Source organism: Canis lupus, chromosome 6 (assembly GCF_048164855.1).
Source record: "Canis lupus baileyi chromosome 6, mCanLup2.hap1, whole genome shotgun sequence".
NCBI classification, from domain to species: Eukaryota; Metazoa; Chordata; class Mammalia; order Carnivora; family Canidae; genus Canis; species Canis lupus.
Window position 1 is genome coordinate 71651695 of NC_132843.1, and position 18108 is coordinate 71669802.

Consider the following 18108-nt stretch of genomic DNA (forward strand, 5'->3'; position numbering starts at 1 on the left):
TCTGCATCGTGAAGAATGGACTCAATGTAGTAAAATAAACCTGCCGAGTGAATTATACAGTCGAACGTGGAGGTAGAAACAAAAGGCATTCCCTACCTTGACAGTACAGCCATAGTGCTTAAAAGGACAGTCTTGTTCAGCCTCGGGACACACTGTGAGATGTTCATCCACCTACGAAACAAAAAAGACAAAAATTCATCACCAATTCTCTCCAGTTGCCTGATAGACCTGCAGCATGCAGGGAACCCAGGGTGGCTCGGAGACAAAGGGTGGGAGCAGACAGGGAAAAGCCATGCTGAGGCCTGGTGGAGGAAGAGCTACGTAAAAACGGAGAATTCTCAGGGAAGAGGGGAGGGGACGCAGAGACTGTGGTTATCGTGGGTGTTATTCAAACCTTGGGCCTCAGCCTGTGGGAGTTTATCAAACACACACCACTGTGGTTACTGAAACTTTATCTTACATAAAATCTACTAAGAGAATCATTTACAGTTACCTCAGTTCTTGGAATAATCTGCGAACACTTGTTAGGACAAGGTACCGGGTACTCAGGACACAAGTTTTCCTCATGATTCTGAGACAGAGAAAGTATGATGAAACAGAGTCAAACCCTGCCTCCAAAGGCTCCCTTCTATGGCCTCAGAGGGTTCACGTCTACGTCTCTGGGCATCTATGTTATGTGGCTTGCCCTCTACAGGAAGGGACAGCCTAGTTCCAAGGACAAAAGATGGCTGCTTTCTTCACATCGATTCAATTCAATTTTCCAATCATTCCAAAAGAAGGTCAGAGGGCCCAGGACTCACAGAGGGCCGACTCTGGGAGTTCTCAGTATGGCTCCTTCGGTACACGCAAAAGGTACCCCGTAGTCTCTTTTTCTGCCTACGTCCTCCCACTCCAGTTAGATCATAGCACCCCGAGGACACAGGATCGTCACCCCCTTGTGACCCAGCACCTAGCATGGCTCCTTGCACACTCACACTCAGTGGGCCCTCAAACAATGCTTTCGCCAATGGTAAACGAGTAGAGCCCTACCAACGAGAAGATTAGCTTTTGACAGAACTCTCAGATAATTCTTTAGACCTATTTCTGGGCAAAATAAAATCAGTCATGGCCTGATCCCCGTGACCACTTGGGTAGAATTTAGCCCCATTAAGATGATTCGCCTCTCATTCTCTCAATCTCTCTCTCTCTTTTTTTTTTTACCTGTAGATGGATTACCACCACATCTTTTTTGCAATAAAGGCATCTTTCCTCCCGGAACTGGCAAGATGTGCTCACATGTTCTTTCAAATCTTTCCGCAGGACTGGCTCCTGACAGTCCTCGTTAGAACACTGCACAGCTTGAAAGGGGCAGTGCTGGAGGTGGTCCTGCAACGGAAGAAAACAGGCCAGTGGGCCCCACTGACCAGGGCGGGAGGGGGAGCCAGCGGGAAGCCTGGAAGGTGGGGGGGCCCTGGGGGTAGCTGGGGGGACCGGGCTGCACAGACAGACCGTGATGGCCAGCCTGCGTGACCAGAGTTAGGAGGACAGGAAGACGGCTGAAGGAGGAAGCATGCTGCGTCTCTTTCAGATCATCCAGGACCCTGCTCCCATTCTCACATTAGTTCCTCAATATTGCCCTTAGGCTGGCTGAGGGATCTGCCAGTTCTCCAAGGGCATTTGGGATTTCTTTTTTGCATCCCCGGTGCCAAGTCGTGATCTCTGCATGACAGGCAGCAAAAGCCAGGGCAGAGGGGGCTGAGGGAAGAGCAGGGCATGTCCCAAGTACAGGAAGGAAGGGAAAGGGTTAAACAGAGAAAGGGGACAGAATGGGAACTGTTCCAGAAGTAGCCGAGGAAAGCAGACAGAAAGAAATACAGGATCCCAGGCACCAGGGAAGCTGGGAATGGTCAGACCTGTAGTCAGAACATGTTCTTCACCAGAATATGAGACAATGATGACATGGACAGTGCTCATTCTGGTATTGTTCAGGTATAGATTTTTATTGTTTAAAAAAGATTTGAGAGAAAGAGTGCAGAATGAGAGAGAGAGGACGTGCACGTACACACACACATACACACATGAGTAGGGGAAGCAGCAGAAGAGGGAGAAGCAGACTCCCCACTGTGCAGGGAGCCCCACGTAGGGCTTGTTCCCCAGGACCCCAAGATCACGACCTGAGCCGAAGGTGGACACTTAACTGGCTGAGCCACTCAGGCGCCCCCATGTATAGATACTTAAAAGCAGGAGATATATCTTTTTGTTTTTTGTTTTTTTTTTACTGATTTTATTTATTTATTTATTTTTAATAATAAATTTATTTTTTATTGGTGTTCAATTTGCCAACATACAGAATAACACCCAGTGCTCATCCCGTCAAGTGCCCCCTCAGTGCCTGCCACCTAGTCACCCCCCCCCCCCCGCCCTCCTCCCCTTCCACCACCCCTAGTTCGTTTCCCAGAGTTAGGAGTCTTTATGTTCTGTCTCCCTTTCTGATATTTCCTACCCATTTCTTCTCCCTTCCCTTCTATTCCCTTTCACTATTATTTATATTCCCCAAATGAATGAGAACATATAATGTTTGTCCTTCTCCGACTGACTCATTTCACGCAGCAGCAGGAGATAGATCTTAATAAAACCTCTGGATCACTGCAAGTTTTTGTGATGCTAACAAGTCATCAAAACCCTAGTGAGTCTGTCCCCTGCGAGATCCCCTAAAACACAGCTGGTCTGTTGTTTTTGTAAATAAGGTTTTTCTGGAGAACAGCCACATCCACTTGTTTACACACTGCTGGGGGGAGGGGAGGGATGAGCTGCTTTCCCTCTGAAAGGGAAGAGCTGGGTTGAGTGGCTGATACAGAGACTGTATGGCCTGCAAAACCTAAACATTTTACTAACTGGCTTTTGGCAGAAACAGTTTGCTGATCCCGTCCTGAAGGAGAGAAGACACAACCAGTTTTGCTGTAGGAGATAAATAAACATTATTGCTACTCTCCTTTGCTTCTAATAATAAGAAACAAAGAGTGACCACTGAAATCCTCATTTTCTCCAAAATTTGCTGCTCCTGCTACCCCTCCACTGTCACTGAAACAGTCACCACTCATCACAATTCCGATATCTTGGAGAACCTACACCTCACCTGCAAGCCAGGGTGCAGGTAGGGGACAGGAGCGAGGGAAACACAGAAGAAACAGGTGAAAAGAAACCAGCCACTGTTCTCTAGAAGCTAATGATCTGGTCACAAAAGCTGACGGCTGGATGGTCAATTGGAGCCTCATTTCTTGCTCAGCCTTCATGACCACAAAGCTGGAAAAGATGCCCCCGCTCTAGGGCCCGACTATCGAAACACGAGAAAGTTCAGTGAACCTCCAGAAAAATCCTGGGGTTAATGAGGAAACCATATACATGTTTAGAAGCTTGGTGTCTGGGAGGTTTGGAGGCAAGGTGGAGAAAAGGCTGAATCACCTGAAATGTGCTCCAAAATGTGTGGGTGGAAGAGGAATATTTCAGCAGCCTCCAAGCCATTCTCTGGAAGCCAGAGATGCCTGCTTCTTATTCCTACACAGTGTGATCAAACCTGATATGGGCCTGCTGTGGCAAAGCCCCGTTGCTCCATTTCCAGTTTGGCACCGACCAAGCTTCCTGCTTCCCCAGCAGGATGGAAGAACCAGGTAGGGCAGTTTCATGTGAAAGTAACTCCCCTTCACTCCCCCTACACATCGTGTGTTTGCAGCTCGTACCAATGCTTCGCCTTTAAACCACATCCTAGCTCTGTGTTGGTCTGCAATTATATGCCTCAGATCATAAAGCTAAGAGGCCAGGACCCATAGCTGCTGGGAAACACCCACCCACCACCCGCCAATACTTTCGGGCAGGGACCCTTGCAATCGTGTCTTTCTGCAGCCTGCCCTGGCTCCCACCCTAGGGACCCCAAATCCTTCACAGTTCCCCACAAATGACATGTCCTTTTGCCCCGCATGTCCCACATCTTCTCTTTTGGATCACTGACCCCTAACCCACAATTTAGGTCTAATACATATAGTATGGCCTTCATGCGTTCCATACAAAATGGACCTATTCACACGCACCTTAGCCCTTGGTGTGCTGTACTGTAGCCAAATATATTGCTAGACAGGAGTTCTCTGAGGGCAACCCAATGAACCCCCCATCACGCCTAGCCCTGTAATTGTCCCACAAAGGTGTTCAATACACGTCACTGGAAAAATGGCAAAGGGAAATATTGGTTATGAGTAATACCGACCTGGTATCGTCCCAGAATAATCTTGGCATTACATCCAGGAGCATTTTTGCAATACACGTATAAATTGAGGACTTCCCTTTTGCAGCAATTGTCCTTAAACACCTAAAAGAGAAACAAAATAGGTCTCCTACACGCCACAGCCTCGGAGCAATGTGAATAAACTATTACCGATTTCGTCTTCAAATATAATCTCAAAAGTCAGGTGGAAACTTCCGACAGTGGTTGGAATGGAAACATCAGATTCAGCACCATAAAAGAAAAGGCCTTCTCAGATACATATTTCCGACAGGCCACTAAACACACAAGTCAGGAAATTCAGTGCTCAGTGCTGTAGGCTGCAGGAGAATCTCGTGGTGCACTTGACCTCATAGGCTCAAAGGTCAGAAGGGAGGCTGTGGATGAAGGTGACGCTTTCAGCTTCCTGTCATAGTGTAAAGTTTGTATTAGTCATCAGGTAGTGTCACTGAAGCTGTGCTGACCTGCTATTTCAGCACACACCAGGGGTTGGCAAACTTTCTCCATAAAGGGTCACACAGTATTTTCAGCTTTGCAGGCTACTGTGCAACCTTTTCTTTTGCAACTTACTCAGCTCTGCTGTACACCATACTTAAACCAATGTACATGGCTATGTTCCAATAAAATGTTATTTACAGACACTGAAAGGTAAATTTCACATAATTTTCGCTTGTCACAAAACATTATTTACTTCTTGATTTTTAAAATAAGGGTCTTTTTTTTGTTTTGAAATGGTTTAAAGACTCACAAGAAGTTGCAAAAATAGTACAGAGTTCCTATGTACCCTTCTTTGTATTTTTTTCCAATGATTTGTAAGAAAACCATTCTTAGCTCACAGGCCATACAAAAACAGGTGGCGGGCTGGATTTGTCCCAACAAACCTCACGTTGTAGTACGCCAACCCCTGATCTAGTGGGTGAGGCACATACAAACACAGCACTGTTCTCTGAGAGGTGTTTGCAAAACACAACACAAGAGCATAGAGAAGGAGCATGTACATCAGACCAGGTGCTCAGGGAGCTTCCTGGAGGAGGTGACGCTTGAACATCCTGTAATAGAATTGTAAAGGAAGAAAACTGAGCTTAAAAGGAAGTTTTAAGGGAGGGGTGCTCGAGTGGCTCAGTCAGCTGTGTCTGGCTTTTGATTTTGGCTCAGGTCTTGATCTCAGGCTCATGAAATCAAGCCTCATGTTGGGCTATGCTGAGCGTGGAGCCTGCTTAAGATTCTCTCTCTGCCTCTGTCCCTCCCCCATCGCTAAAAAGAGAAGAAAAAAAAAACCCACAAAAGTTTTAAGGGAGAAAATCTTCAGGTTAGGTAACAGTTTCTTAGATGCAACATTAAAAGAACAAGGAACCTAAACAAACAGACAAGTAAGACCTCATCAAAACGGAAAGCTTTCATGCTTCAAAGGACACCACCAAGAGAGAGAAAAGACAACCCACAGGGGGTGCCTGGGTGACTCAGTTGGTTAAGTGTCAGCCTTCAGCTCAGGTCATGATCCTGGGGTCCTGGGATCAAGCCCCGGCTCAGGCTCTCGGCTCAGTGGGGACCTGCTTCTCCCTCTCCCTCTGCATCTCCCTGCTCCTTCTCTCTCTCTTGCTGATACACTCTCTCAAATAAATGAAACCTTAAAAAAAAAAAAAAAAGACAACCCACAGAATGGGAAGAAAATATTTGTAAATCATATCTGGTAAGAGCCTTGTATCTAGACTATATAAAGAACTCTTAAAACTCAAGAATAAGAAACCAATAATACACTTAAAAATGGGCAAAGAAACTGAATAGGCATGTCTACCAGAAGACATACAAATGCACAAACACATGAAAAGATGCTCCATATCATTAATCATTAGAGAAACGCAAATCGAAACAGGTGCCCACTGGAAAGAGTATAATAAAAAAGATGGACAGTAACAGCTTTTGACAAGGATCTAAAGACATTAGAACTCTCATACCCTGCTGGTTGGAATGTAAAAGGGTGCAGCTGCTTTGGAAAACAGTCTGACAGTTCCTCAGAATGTTACACCTAGAGTTCCCATTATGACCCTAAATAGAATTATGTGACCCAGTAATCCCACTCCTAGGTGTATACCCAAGAAATACGTACACTATACAAATAAAATTTATGGCATATGAGTTATATATCAATAAAGCTATTGTTAGACATAATAATAATAGAAGGAAGTTTTAGGAATTGACTAGAGGAGAAAGTGAATTCCAAGAAACAGGGTGTTTCAATTCTCCAAGCAATTCAGCATACCTGGAGCCAGTGTAGTAAGGGGGTAAGAAGAGAGCAGAGTAGAAATTTAGGGGGTGGGGGTCAATAAAGACCCAAACAAGACTCTGAAACAGTGGTAGGTGTGGGATTTGACCTGACCCCACAGCAGAGGAGTGTGGACTCTAAGAAAGGCCCCCTCTCCCACTCTACTGCTCCAACCTCTATGTCCAATTCGATTCAGGCACTGGCTTCTCCATCACCCAGACAGCTCCTAAACAAAGGGGTGATTTTCTTTTTTCTTTTTTTTTTTTTAAAGATTTTATTTATTTATTCATGAGGGATACAGAGAGAGGCAGAGACATAGGCAGAGGGAAAGAAAGGTAGGCTCCTCACAGGGAGCCTGATGCAGGACTCGATCCCAGGACCCCAGGATCACACCCTGAGCCGAAGGCCGATGCTCAACCACGGAGCCACCCAGGTGCCCCAAGTGGTGACTTTCTTACCTCCTGAGATTTGATAACCTCCTTATCTACAGGGCAGAGTGGGACTGCATTTAATTCTCTGGAGAGAAAAATAAAAATAGAGCCAAATTAAGAGTTGACCTTAACAGCTCTTCAAGAGCAGCCCCAGGGCCCCAGCCATGCTTGACCCTTTGGAGTCACCTTCCCCACACGCACACCTCAACAGTCCAGACTCTGTCTTCCCTCCTTCTGCTCCCTCCCCCAAGAAGAGCTGTCACCTCCCCCCGGCTGCTGAAATACTCCCACTCATTCCCCAGGACGCAGGTCCAACAGTAAGTCCCCCAGACAGAGTCCATGTCCTCCGGCCGCCTTCTGCTAATTGCACTGTACCAGAACCCGTCTCCTCCACTAGACTGGAGTGTTCTGGAGGGCAGAGGCTGGGTCCTGTTCCACCCTGGACCTCTGGCTCTTCCTCTCTGTGCACCAGAGCTCAGTGTTAGCCAGGTGCCTGGAACACACACAGGCGCTGACAAACCCACGAATGAATGAGAACGTGCCGTCATAACCCCCCTTCCAAGCTTGGTGGGAAACGGCTTCTTGCTGTGCTACATCAGCCCCCCAGAGCCCGCTTCCACGACTCTCCTGGGCTCCTCCTTCCGAACGGCATGACCCAGGCGCAGCCCCGGCAGCACACAGCACCCATCGCGGGTGAGGTCCCTCTCCCGACATGATGCCACCTGTGCCTCAGGGCAAGGCAAAGTCAGAGCGACCACCACAAGGCCCCCTGTGACTGCAGGCCCTTCCCAACACAAACTTGGCACCCACGTGGGGTCTACATTTTAAGCAAAGGTGTGACCCTCAGGAGCAACAAGCAACCAGCATTCCTGGCTCAGCACACTGCACACCTGGAGCCCACAGAACGCTGCACGTTCAGGACACTCTGATCGTTTGTATTTATTATTTTTTTAAAGTTACTTTTTTTAAAAAGATTTTATTTATTCATGAGACACAGAGAGAGGCAGAGACACAAGCAGAGGGAGAAGCAGGGAGCCCGACGTGGGCCTCGATCCCAGGTCTCCAGGATCACGCCCTGGGCCAAATGCAGCGCTAACCTGCTGGGCCACCCGGGCTGCCCCTCCGATCGTTTTTTAAAAAGGAGGTGAAAGGCAACTGTGGGCAAGCAGTGGCGAGACATAAAAACTGAAGGTGATTTCTGGGGCTCCGGGAGAAGGGCTCTGGGGGAGCCCCTGCGCGCCTCTGTGGTTCCGTGGCCAGCCACAGCAATTCCAACAGCTGCCCGGACACCCAGGTCCCGGGGACGCCCCCCCCCCCCGCCCCTCACCTCAAGGACAGGATGCAGTGCTGGCAGAAGCGGTGCCCACACCCCGTCTGGTGGGGGTTGTGAAGCACCGAGTGGCACAAGGCACATTTGTAGCGCTCTTCCAGTGGCTCCACGAACCGGTACTCCGTGTGGGGCTCAAAGTCCAAGGAGATGGAGTTGCTGGAGTTCTGGCGGATGAAACCACAGGGGACACCTCCTTGGTCCTCGGAATAAGCCATTCTGGGGAGGGGGGTAGGAAAGGAAAATTCAGTGTGCAGATACCCAAACCACCACAGCCATCAGGGGCTCCACAGGGGACACCTCCTTGGTCCTCGGAATAAGCCATTCTGGGGAGGGGGAGGAAAGGAAAATTCAGTGTGCAGATACCCAAACCACCACAGCCATCAGGGGCTCTAAGGATCTGCATCCCGATTAGGGAGCATCACCCACCTGGTCATTCTGCTAGGACGTTGTAACGACCTCCGGCCACTGGAGGGCGCCCGCCCAGGGGAGTTAGTTTTGGGTGCTCGGCCAGAGGCCAGAGAAGGCTTCTAGCAAGAATTTATGAGGCTTCGGACCTTTGTCCATCAGCCTTTTACAGGATGCTAGGTAATCCTGGGAGTTTGGCCACATGCTTGGAGCAAACACAGCCACGTGTTAAGTGCATTTTAAGCAGACCCTGGTGAGGAAGTTTCCTTCCACTCAGTTGCAAGAACCGAAACAAACACTTGTTAACGTTTTCCAGAAGCAAGCACCTTGCATATCATTTCTTGCAATATAGGTACATACTTCACCGCCACCGAGCCGCATCGTTTCTCACCCAACCTAAATAAGTGCATTAAACTGTGTTCCCCTCCGATCCATTCTCCTTATTCTAGCCGGGGTAACATTTTTCAAAACACAAGTGTGATTGAAGGTTACCTCCTCGCATCATGCAGTGGCTTCCCAGGCTCTTAGGGGAGAGTCCACAGTGCTAAGAGCTCCAAGGCTGCATCCTCTCCACCCAGCAGCATCCTGGACCTCTCCTCCCCTTGCTTTCTGCACTCGAGCAATACAGGCTTTTTATGCGTCTAATACATCAAGCTGTCTCCTGCCACAGGGCCTTTGCATAAGCTATTGCCTCTACCGAGAATGCTTCCCCTCTCCCAGGCTTTTTCACTTCACATTCGTGCTTCAAATTTCAAGTGTCATATCCTCAGGTAAGTCTTTATTCTCCACTCCACTTCCTCTTCCCCCGCTGAACAGCAGAACACCCACTCATGTCTATGAAGCACGTATGGCGTCCGGGGAGTGGCTGAGGGATAATGGGCCACCCAAGGAAGTGGGGGGTAGGGGAGTGACGTTTCACTCTATCATCCTTTCGAATTTTTGAACATGAATATATTACCTAACTCAAAAATAAACAAGTGTACAAAACCAAACACTAAACATCCACTGTTGTATCTATCATAGAACCAGGTTCTGAAATTCAGAGCGACATTTAATTTTAAATTAGACATGCATTTGTGTGAGTAGCTGATTTATATCAGTGCTCTTCAAAAACACACAGATCACATCCGGTCTTACTCATCGGTACAGCTCCAGCCCTGAGCACTGAGCCAGATGTGGAGAACAAATCAACTACTTGTTGAATTAATATTGTTGAATGGACTCTGACAAACCTTCAACAGGACGGCCCTAACTAGTGTTGCCTTCTAACACAGTGATCCTTCAACTTTATAAGGAAGGACTTCCCCCGGGGCACCTGGGTGGCTCAGTGGTTGAGCGTCTGTCTTCAGCTCAGGTTGGGATCCTGGGGTCCTTGGATCGAGTCCTGCATCAGGCTCCCTGTGGGGCACCTGCTTTTCTCTCTGCCGATGTCTCTGCTTCTCTCTATGTGTCTCTCATAAATAAATAAAATCTTTAAAAAAAAAAAAAAAGGAAGGTGTTTCTCCATCTTTGAAGTCTGATGACAAGTCTAGACTTTCTTGCACAGACACCTGATCGCTGGACCCTTATGGATCTGCTGAACCCAGCCCTGCCTCCCCAGGAGGGATGCTCTGACTTTTGGCACAGTGCCAGCAGTGGTGCTTTGAGGGTGTCTGGCAAGGCTGGGAGGCAATCAAGGGTGGCACCTGGGGGTGACATCTTTCCACGTGGCGAGGGAACAGGAAGGCTTGGCCTTCAGGCTTGCTTGCTCTGGCTTGCTCTTGGGATCCCTCAAGACTGTCCTGCAGCTGATGAGGTCAACTGGGCCAGAGAGCAGCTGCGTGGCCTGACAGTGAAGGCCAGAGAGGGGCGCCATCCGGCAGCCAGCCCTGCTCAAGTCAGCTGCTGGCCTCACCCAGAGCTGGAGCCAGCTCAGTCTGGGGTGTGCCCTGTGAGAATGGAGCAGAGAAAGCAACTGGCCTTTCTCAGTAGATAAGGCTGTTCTCTCAACAGAGAGAACTCTGGAGGAGCCCTGCAGGACAGGGCTTTTTGTTTTTGTTTTAATCCTGGGGTTTGAGACCAAAGCCCCACCTCTTCCTTTCTGCATATGCTTCCTGCAGAGCTTCAAGGGTGGTAGGTGAACTATAGGAGATGTGACTGTTCCCCTTTTTACTAGGTTTACTCTTGAGATTTAACAAGTCTTAATTATAATGATGAAACTATTAAACTCCCAGAAGACAACATGGGAGAAAATCTAGATGATCTGGGGTATGGCAATAACTTATTAGAGATAACAACCAAAGGCACAAACCATAAAATAAAGAATTCATAAACTGGACTTCATTAAAATTAAAAATTTCAGCTATGCAAAAGACATGGTCAAGAGAAGGAGAAAATAAGCCACAGAGTGGGGGAAAATATTTTCAAAAGGCACATCTGATAAAGGACTGTTATTCAAAATACACCTCACCAGAGGAGACAGGCAGAGGGCACACAAGCATATGAAAAGGTCCTCCACATCATATGTTGTCAGCAAAATACAAATAAGAACGAGATACCACTATTCACCTACTAGAATGGCCCAGATCCCCAACCCTGACGATCCCAGATATTGGTAAGGATGTGAAGGGGCAGGAGTCCTCACTCACCGTGGGGGTGGGGGAAGGGGAGTGGGAATACAACACGTGGGAAGCCAGCCTGGCAGTTTCTTATTAGACATTTCTTACCATCTGGCAATCCTTCCTCGGTATTTACCCACGGGAGACCTATGTCCACATAAAACCCCGCACACAGATGTTTATAGGAGCTTTATTCATAACTGCCCAAACTTAGGAGCCACTGAGATGTCCAACAGTGGGTGAATGGATAAACTGTGGGTACATCCAGACAGTAGGGTATCCTTCAGCACTAATAAGAAATGAGCTATGGAGCCACGAAAAGGCGTGGAGGGATCTGAAATGCATATTAGTTGTGAAAGAAGCCAATCTGAAGAGCCTGCATACTGTACGGTTCCAACTAGAAGATATTCTGGAAAAGACAAAATTATGGAGGCAGTCAAAAGATTAGTGGTTGCCAGGAGTCAGGATGGAGGTGGGGAGAGATGAATAGGCGGCACACAGAGGACTTTTAGGGCAGTGAAAATACTTGGTATGATACTCTAATGGTAGGTACATGTCATTACACATTTGTCCTAAAACAACACTTTCTCTGTCTAAAGACAGATCCTCCAAAACAAACTCAATTATTATCAACCACCTCTCCAGGAGTCTCATCACCAGAAAAGAGTGACTAATCACAGAAGAAACTAGAAGGTGATACCCAGACAAACTTGGTTACAAACTATCACATCTCCCACCTAATCTACTAAGGGCCCATTTATCTCTCCTAAAAATAATTCACTCTTCCCTAAGAGGCCTACTTCCCTCTCCCCTTCTCCCCTTTGCCTCTTAGCATGGTGTTCAAGCCTGAATCCCAAGCCACCTCAGAGAGCTACTCATTTTTCCCTGGGTATCTCCCATGCATACACGAGTTATATATGTTAATAACTTTCTGTTTGTTTTTCCTCTTGCTAATCTGTCATTTATCACAGGGGTCTCGGCGAAGAACTCAGAAGAGTAGAGGGGAAGTTCTTTGTCCTCCCCTACGCAATGTAGGTTCATCAGCTGGGACAAACATACCTCTCTGGGGGTGGGGGATGTTGATCGTGGCAGAGGCCATGCATGTGTGAGGGTCTGTGGGAAATCTCTGTACCTTCTGCTCAATTTTGCTGTGAGTCTAAAACCACTCTAAAAAATAAAAAAAAATTGAGGACACGATTTTTGCTTATGTGGGTTATAGCATCAGTATTTACCAATTTGAGATTAACACTGAGGAGTTTAGGGGCGCCTGGGTGGCGCAGTTGGTTAAACATTCTACTTCGGTTTTGGCTCAGGTCATGATCTCAGGGTTGTGGGATCGCAGCGGGCTTTGTGCTCAGCGTGGAGTCTGCTTGGGATTCTCTCCCTCTGCTCCTTTTGCTCACGCACATGCTCTCTCTCTCTCTTCCTCTCTCTCAAATAAATAAATCCCTTAAAAATCTAAGGGCTTTAATAAATATATTTATTTATTAATTCATTTTAAGATAATAAGGAGCCAGGGATCCCTGGGTGGCTCAGCGGTTTAGCGCCTGCCTTTGGCCCAGGGCGTGATCCTGGAGTCCCGGGATTGAGTCCCACGTCGGGCTCCCGACATGGAGCCTGCTTCTCCCTCTGCCTGTGTCTCTGCCTCTCTCTCTCTATCATGAATAAATAAATAAATAAATAAATAAATAAATAAATAAATAAATAAATCTTTAAAAAAAATAATGAGCCAACTATATGTTAACATAAATAGCATTTTTATTTAAAAAATAGCCATTTTCCAAAATGAAAAAAATGAGTGAGAAGAGTAGCATTGTTTTTACATTTTTCGCACACCTTCTTGGGCTTAATAGAAGACAGGCAGGTTCTTGAGGCTGATACTCCCACACACAGAATTTGTTACAGTATCACACATCACTTAACTTTCGGGAAGCACCACTGTCTGCTCAGGAAAGGAGAGCAAAAAAGGCAAAGGAGATCTTAGGAGTATTATGAAAATAGTTTGCCCATGCAGGTCCCCTGAAAGGGCTTCAGGGAGGTAAATTTGTACAATTTGCCAACTTCTGTGCCTGAACATACCTGAACTAAGTAAGAGCCTATTAGCTGCCTTCCTGGTAAGAGCTGCTCCAGCCCCCCGGCCCTCCAGCAGCACACTCTGGGAACCCCTGGGGGGGGCTGTCCAGGATGCTTGTGACCCCCATGGCCTCCTTACATCGCTGAATGGCCTGCAGAGGCCTGAGGACCTGATGCCTCCTGACCCCCAACCTTTGTGTCTAGCCCAGCTGTGGGCAGCATGCACAAGTCATCTACTGACCTTGTTCACTCTCTTATCTGTTGTCTTGCCCAGTATTTGTGTTTATGAAATTGAGTTTTTATCTCATTAGATTTTTTTTAAACAAAATAAGCACTTATGTTCTGCAACACAATATGTACTTTAGATGTTTCAGGACAGTGTTCTTGTGTATAAACTGAACTGTGATCTCTCTCTCCCAGGGCAGGATCTGTGTCTTTCCTCTGAAGCTTCTTTGGGCCCATGATAAGCACCCCCAAATGGAATCAACTCAATCTGTTCACGGACATGAGAGAGTCCCAGTAATACGACCATAAAGGCTGCTGTTTCTTGGTCGAACAAACATATTTCTCTAATTAATTGAACATTTCCAGCTAGTACTCTGACATTCCCAGGCAGCTATTTAGTGGAAATAAATGAGTTCCATTTTATTGAAATTTTTCCCCTTTGGGTATAATAGCTTATGTAACAGGAAGAGCAAAAAGAGTTCAGTTCTTGCAAATAAGAAAAGAAAGTCATCAAAATTACTACGAGAGCTTGTATTTCTCCCTACTGCAGTGAACAGTGCCTTATTCCTGCCATTGATGGAACTCACAGTGAGGTCCTCTTGCAGAAAAGTTATGGACTTGAACCTAAAAAGATAAAAAAAATCACATACAATATGCTCTTCAAGCACTCTTACTGAGTTTCTTATCAACATCATTTTTTAGCTTTTAAATTGCTGCCTCTTTTCCTTGAGAATTTTCTAGGAATTCCAAAGGAAAGCTGTGGATGTCAGGATTTAAGTTCTTTCCTGACAAATTCCTTTGGATTCATTTTTGGGGAATACATAATGAACTGTCTAACATTCTGAAGCGACAAGAGTTTAGGTTTTAGTTACAGTAAAAAGGACACCTATCTAGCAGAATTCAGTTTCAGGTTTAAAAAAGAAAGGTAGGAAAAAAGAAAAAGAAAGAAAGAAAGGTAGATTGTCCGTATGTCCATACTACTTCCATAGGATCCCAAATACCTTGTTTAGATTAATGAAGATCTGGAGAACTTGGGAATGTTTTTATAAATGATTTTAAACTTTGGGTGTTTGGGGGAAAGATTTATTTATTTATTTTGAGAAAGAGAGAGACAGAGCAAGCAGGATGGGGGGGACAGAGGGAGTGAGAATCTCAAGGAGACTCCTTTGTCAAGTGTGGAGCCTGATCCTACAACCCTGATATCATGACCCAAGCCAAAAACCAAGAGTAGGAGGTTCAGCTGACTGAGCCACCTAGGCACCCCAATCACTTTATACTTTGTAAGACATAAGCCCAGGAACTATATGCTTCCAGAGTTTTCAAGATCTGATTCTTGGGAGTTACGAGTTACTGTGGATGAAACTCCTGAGTGAAAATGGCATGGTGGTGGTGGGGCGGGGGCTGGGTGGCTCAGTCGGTTAAGCATCTGCCTTGGGCTCCGATCCTGATCTCAGGGTCCTGGGATGGAGCCCCATGTCAGGCTCCCTGCTGAGCAGGGAGTCTGCTTCTCCTTCTCCCTCTACCCCTCCCTTCCCCTCCCCTCTTCTCGTGTGCTCTTTCTCTCCCTCAAGGAAAGAAAGAAAGAAAGAAAGAAAGAAAGAAAGAAAGAAAGAAAGAAAGAAAGAAAGAAAAAATGGCACAGGGCCAGAGACCTGAGCTCCATCCATCCCTGCTCTGCAGCTCACCAGCTATGCAACCCTAAACAAGACACCCCCACACTTCCCTCATTTGTCTATCCCCGCACGGACTCAGCATGCACATGTCCTGGACTGGGTCCCAAGACTGCAGAGATCTATGATACTACATCTGCCACAGAGAGCCTCCAAGTCACGCAGAGGCAATCAGATCCAAGAATGAGGTGTTATAATGCCCTGGTTGCAAGCAGTACAAAAGAACTAAGCCCAGGGGAGGGGTAGCTAATGCTTTCCGAGGTGTCTGTGTTGACTTCCCAGAGAAGAAAACATCTCAGCTGGTCACGAAGAAAGTACCCCTTCTCCTTTCTAGATGAAAGAGATACAAGAATTTCCCCAAGAATATCACGAAAGTTCTGGAATGGTTAGTAATTAACCCTAGCTCAAGTGGAATTATGGGAACATGCCAGTCATTTGCTCGTTTGTTCTCAGATCCACTGTCTGCTCTCCTGCTCTGGTCTACATCACGAGGTGGGGTGAGGGTGGACCCCCACAAACTCTGTTTCCTGGGCTCCGTGGCTTCTGGCTGGGTTCAGCCAACAAGAGAACTGTCAAGAGACTGAAGGGTGGGCCGAAGGGAGAATCCAGAGTATTTGTCTCCCATGGATCTCCTCCATGGCTTTCCTCACCACCAGATGGCCCCTGGCTGTGTGGCCTAGCTCCTGCCAGGCCAGCTGAGGGTAATCCCCAGCTCCTAAGCTCTAGGGGGGGTGGAGGTGGGCCGCCTCCTGCCAGGACTCATCTCTGAGTTGCTTCACCCCGAATCTTCCTTTCAGCTTCCCAGCTTTGCCATCACCTGCGTAAGCCGATTTCTGTTTAAGGAATTCCTGTCAGAAACCACTAGAAAGGTCTCTGTGAGATGTAATGTGGAGAGAGGGGAGGAGCATCGCGTGAAGAGCCCTGAATGAATGCCACTGTCGGAAGTTCTAAATATTGCCCCATGGTTTTGGTAGTTTTAGGGATGCTAAACATTTAGGACAGGTCCACGCAGGGAGTTTAGGGAAGAGGCTAGTACCTGGACCCCATCCAGACCGAAGGAGGATGACAGTGGCCTGAGTCAAGGCAGGGGCAGAGAGAAGCCACGTTTGTGAGGCATTTCTGAGGTAAAATGCAGAGATTTAGAAATGGGTTCAGTGCAAGGGCTGAAGGACGGGACAGTGGAGGATGAATCCGAGGTTCGTCCGGAAGACTGATAATCGATGGCACCAATGGGAGAGGATGAAGGAGAGAAGGAAAGCAGCAAGGATGTGGGTAGGGGACATAACGAGGTTGGGGGTCCCTTAGTCTTAAGCGAGTGGAGGTGGGCCAGACAAGTGGACATCTAACATCTCTTCCAGAATAAATGATGCGGTTTCTAGGAGTGGCCACACTTCCTTTGTGGGATCAATAATTGTTTTTAAATTGCTCAGGGCATTATTATTATTATTATTATTTTTACTTTACAAATAATTCAGATGTCATTTTAGTGATGGCATTTGACATAATAGGTTTAGATCTGTGCTAAGGAAATAAGATCTGGAGAGAGAAGACATCCCAGAGAGACAGAGATGGGAAAATTCTCTGACGCCCGTATTGACGTCCGCCCTTCCCACGCACACCCGTGGCTACAGAGCAGCCCTTCCTTGCTTCCTACTTGGGATTTAACAGGTGCTGCTTCCCCCAAAGTAACCCCCCCTCAGCCTTGTGTGACCCTGCACCCCTTACTAGGTCCAGGATCCCTCCTGCTAATGACTTCTAGGGTCCAGGGGCTCTTGGTTAAGGGTACAGAGGGGAGGGTTTGAGAGGCTTGCAGTGTTCCCCGGGGCTCCTTTGTAAGCAAGGATCCTGAGAGCGGCAGAGTCAGGAGAGACAGCTTTGTCTGACAGGTGGGACTTACAGGGCCGGGTGACAAGTCAGGGGCACAAAGGCTGACTATCCTGGGATAGTCCTTGCACTGTGGGCAATGGAGGGGCAGCCCTGCACTGGCCGATGAAAGTTACCAATCATAGGCTGGGCTTCTAGAAGGCAAACTTCCCATTTCTCAGCTCCATTCAGGCCTCTCCAGAAGCATAAGGAGCCAACTCCCTGACTGACACTCACATTCAGCAACAGGGGGGCAGGTGCTAGTAGGTTCTTCCCCAGACCCTCCCGAGAGCCTACAATCGGTTCTGGCCTGAAATCAAAGGGGGGGAGGGGGACACGGTTAGTGATGAGAAGTTAAAATGTTAACCCCAAGATGCAGTGACTCAAGAAGACTCTGGAATCTGTGCATGAGCTCAGCCAACCCCTCAGCATGTGCTCACCAGCTGGCCCTTGAATTCTGAGATTCTGCTCTTCTAGGGAGAACAGTTACTACCAGGAAAAAGGAGGAGGAGGAGGAGGAGGAGGAGGAGGAGGAGGAGGAGGAGAAGGAGAAGAAGAAGGGATCCCTGGGTGGCGCAGTGGTTTGGCGCCTGCCTTTGGCCCAGGGCGCGATCCTGGAGACCCGGGATCGAATCCCACGTCGGGCTCCCGGTGCATGGAGCCTGCTTCTCCCTCTGCCTGTGTCTCTGCCTCTCTCTCTCTCTGTGACTATCATAAATAAATAAAAAAAATTAATAAAAAAAAAAAAGAGAAGGAGAAGAAGAAGAAAGAGGAGGAGGAGGAGAAAGAAGAAGAGGAAGAAGAAAGACACTCTAGGAGGTTATCCACATGGCCTGAGGGAGAAGGGACTTGCATTGACAGTGGTCACCAGAGCCTCTGTCTGCAATGGCCCAGAAAGAGCTTTCCTTGGAAGACGCAACCTCTCATGACAACGGCTAGGCCTCTGCTCCAACCCTTGACCTTCTCTTCCTCTCTAACGTTTCCAGAGCTTAACACAAC

General features: G+C 47.4%; 1 protein-coding gene across 2 annotated transcripts in view; it reads right to left on the reverse strand.

Annotated features, from left to right (window-relative positions):
* TRAF5 (TNF receptor associated factor 5) overlaps nt 1-18108 on the reverse strand; it is a 47523-nt gene that overhangs the window by 11660 nt on the left and 17755 nt on the right. For both annotated transcript variants that reach the window (XM_072831160.1, XM_072831161.1), the window contains exons 2-7: nt 8274-8492; nt 6974-7031; nt 4238-4339; nt 1201-1365; nt 494-571; nt 97-171 (exon numbers count right to left, since the gene is read on the reverse strand). In XM_072831160.1, coding sequence (XP_072687261.1) covers nt 97-171; nt 494-571; nt 1201-1365; nt 4238-4339; nt 6974-7031; nt 8274-8491 — 696 coding nt within the window. In that variant the 5' untranslated portion in view covers nt 8492. The remainder of the gene's footprint in view (nt 1-96; nt 172-493; nt 572-1200; nt 1366-4237; nt 4340-6973; nt 7032-8273; nt 8493-18108) is intronic.